Source organism: Podarcis muralis, chromosome 4 (assembly GCF_964188315.1).
Source record: "Podarcis muralis chromosome 4, rPodMur119.hap1.1, whole genome shotgun sequence".
Lineage (NCBI taxonomy): Eukaryota > Metazoa > Chordata > Lepidosauria > Squamata > Lacertidae > Podarcis > Podarcis muralis.
In genome coordinates, this window is record NC_135658.1 from 99,858,999 (window position 1) to 99,861,689 (window position 2,691).

The 2,691-nt window shown below is 41.1% G+C and overlaps 1 protein-coding gene across 1 annotated transcript; it reads right to left on the reverse strand.

Moving 5' to 3' along the window:
• Positions 1-1,040: 1,040 nt before the first annotated feature.
• On the reverse strand, positions 1,041-1,857 carry LOC114595421 (uncharacterized). Its single transcript, XM_028725702.2, has one exon. The coding sequence runs from the start codon at positions 1,777-1,779 to the stop codon at positions 1,081-1,083; it is 699 nt and encodes a 232-aa protein (XP_028581535.1). The 5' UTR covers positions 1,780-1,857; the 3' UTR covers positions 1,041-1,080.
• Between the last annotated feature and the right edge of the window lie 834 nt (positions 1,858-2,691).

Here is a 2,691-nt window from a genome sequence, read left to right on the forward strand (position 1 = left end):
TTGGTAGCTGGAAAATATTTTCTATAGAATCAAATTTTATAGAAGTCTAAATAATGCTGTAGAAACTGCCTTTGTTGGATCACACAACAGGTCCAGATATTCCAGCATTTCATTTCTGAAGGTGCCTCTGAGAAGCTTAGAAGCAGAATATGAAGGCAACAAAATTATAATGGCCAGGTTATTAATATCAGCTTCACAACAATCTTATATGTATTTTCCAAGGGGTAAGCTGCACTGAACTCTGCATTGCTTATTTCTGACATAATTCATAAGGTCACTTGTAATGCACACTGAGGTTTAATGTCACATCTTCATAACCTCTTCTTAACATCCCCAAATGGAGAGCTATCTTAGGCAGGTTTTTGGAGCATTGGAAAGTGATCTTTTCGTATATTATTGTTTTAGAGTTCCATATTTTTTCCTGAAATCCAGTACACATCTATTTAGGATGATGCCTCAATGGGCACCATTGAAATTACTTTGAGGTAAGTAACATTAGGGCTTGACCGGTCTTTTAAATTATGTTGGAATCAACGATTGTATCAGAAGGGCAACAGGCTGGAAGAGGAGGACTAAGACCAGATTAAGAACTTTGGTGAGTTTATTTACATGGATGTTGCAACCCACCTGCCCGTATTCTTTGGGATGGGACTGGGGGAAAAAACATTCAAATGAATATATCATTTCTATAAACCAAGCCATGCCTAAGAAATATGTTGGGGCATTCACTTAAGGGTTGGTGTTTTGCTGAAGAGTCAAAAAGTAGAAAAGGAAAGGAAATAAACACATGGATGCTAGCAAGGGGCAATTACATGATGGAGGGTGGGAATGTGGCAATCGGGGAGGATTTTTACTGGTCTTGAAATTAAATGAAGCACAATTAGAAAAGAAATCTTACAAGTAAATGATCTCCATGACATTTATTAACACCCTTTGGAATTAAGGCTGCAGACATCAAGTTGTTTTAGTGCATATTAATTCTTGGTAAATACCTGTAGCACAATTATTTTAGCTTGTTGGGGTCGCTCTCTCCCTTTTAACCAGTATGCCAGAAGAACCACATGTTTCTTGGCTGAATATTCAGATCAGGGCTCCCTGCCCTTCTATCTGCACACTGAGGCTTCCTTGGAGGAGCGTCTTCCACTGCTGCAGAACTTCATTCTCTTCCTTCAGGGCTTTATCCTCCTCTTCAAGAGCTTTCCTTTCTTCTCTAAGTGCTTTGTTCTCTTCCTGGAGGGCAGCTTCTTCTTCTTGGAGGGCTCTCCTCTCTTGGTGGAGACATTTTTCCTCTTCTAGGAGAGCAGCACTATTCTCCCTGAGAGCCTTGATCTGTTCTTGGAAGGCCTTGTTCTCCTCCCACAAAGCAGTGAGCTCCTCTTGAAGAGCCTTCTCTTCCATTTTGAAGGCCACATCCTGCTCCTGGAGGGATTTGATCTCTTCTCGTAGAGCCTTATTCTGCTTTCGGAGAGCCTTTTCCTGTTCCTCAAGTGATTTTCCCTCATCCAAAGCGTCCAGTTTGTTCTCCTTGAGGACACTGCCCTCCTCCCAGTCAATATTGTTTGCGTCTCGGAGAGTACGATTCTGTTCACGAATAGCCTTGTTTTCCATACGGAAAGTCTTGTTCTCTTCGCGAATAGTCCTGTTCTTTTCCCAAAGGATTTGGTTCTCACTCCGGAGTGATTGGTTCAGCTGTCTCTGGTAGGACAGGTAGGTAGAGGAGCATGTCAAAGGATGAGAGCTACTCTTGCTTAAATATTTTCCATCCTTGGATTCTAGCATTTCATCCCCGAGGGCAGGGGCCTCATTCAGTCTGCTGAATCCACTAGTTCATCAGACTGAAAGTAATGTGAAGTGTCAATGAAAACAACTACAGGAAGAAGGCAAGTAATCCAAAATTAGGCAAATTACATTCATTTTGGAAACTTTATACAGAACAGAAACAAACCTAATTCACAATCACACTTGCTCTTTCCACAAGTCTATTGATTTCACTGAAACTAACAGGCTGAACATAAAATGTTTTCTTGGAAGCCCATGCTAGGGCCCATATATAGGGAGCAGAGCCCGTGGTCTGCTCATACAATGTCCTCAGGTTCAATCCCTGTTAAAAGACTCTCAAGTAGTGGGATTGGGGAAGACTTTTGCTTGAAACCTGGGAGAGCTGTCTCAAGGCAGAAGAGATAATACTTGACTAGACCAAATGTCTGACAGTTAAAACCTCTGTGGGTATCCAGACTCCAGGACTCCCAATTTGTGAAACATTATCCATTAAAATTGTGTGAACACCTTCTTCTGTTTCTAGAAGTGTTACTACAAGATTAACACAGCCTAACTATAAAGGAGCTTCATATGTTCAGTGTCTCATGGAACTTGCTACTTCATCAGTCACAGCCTTAAACAACTTTAAAATGGAGAATGGGTAATATGATCTGTTGGGAATCCTTTGGGGCTTTTCCACTTTATCAGATTCCATGCCTCAAAATGTCTATTTTCATGATCAGATAGCACTTACCTATATACTAGTCTCAAGTCAATTTGTTGCCTAATAACCTTTGGTGACTGGAGCTGAAAATGTGATGTTGGGTGGCCCAAAGTGATGTCATTTCACACTGGCAACCTCCATGAGGCAATAATTAGGGGTCTTTATAATGGTATCCAAGGGGAACTTTTCAGTGGAGACAAATTTGCATA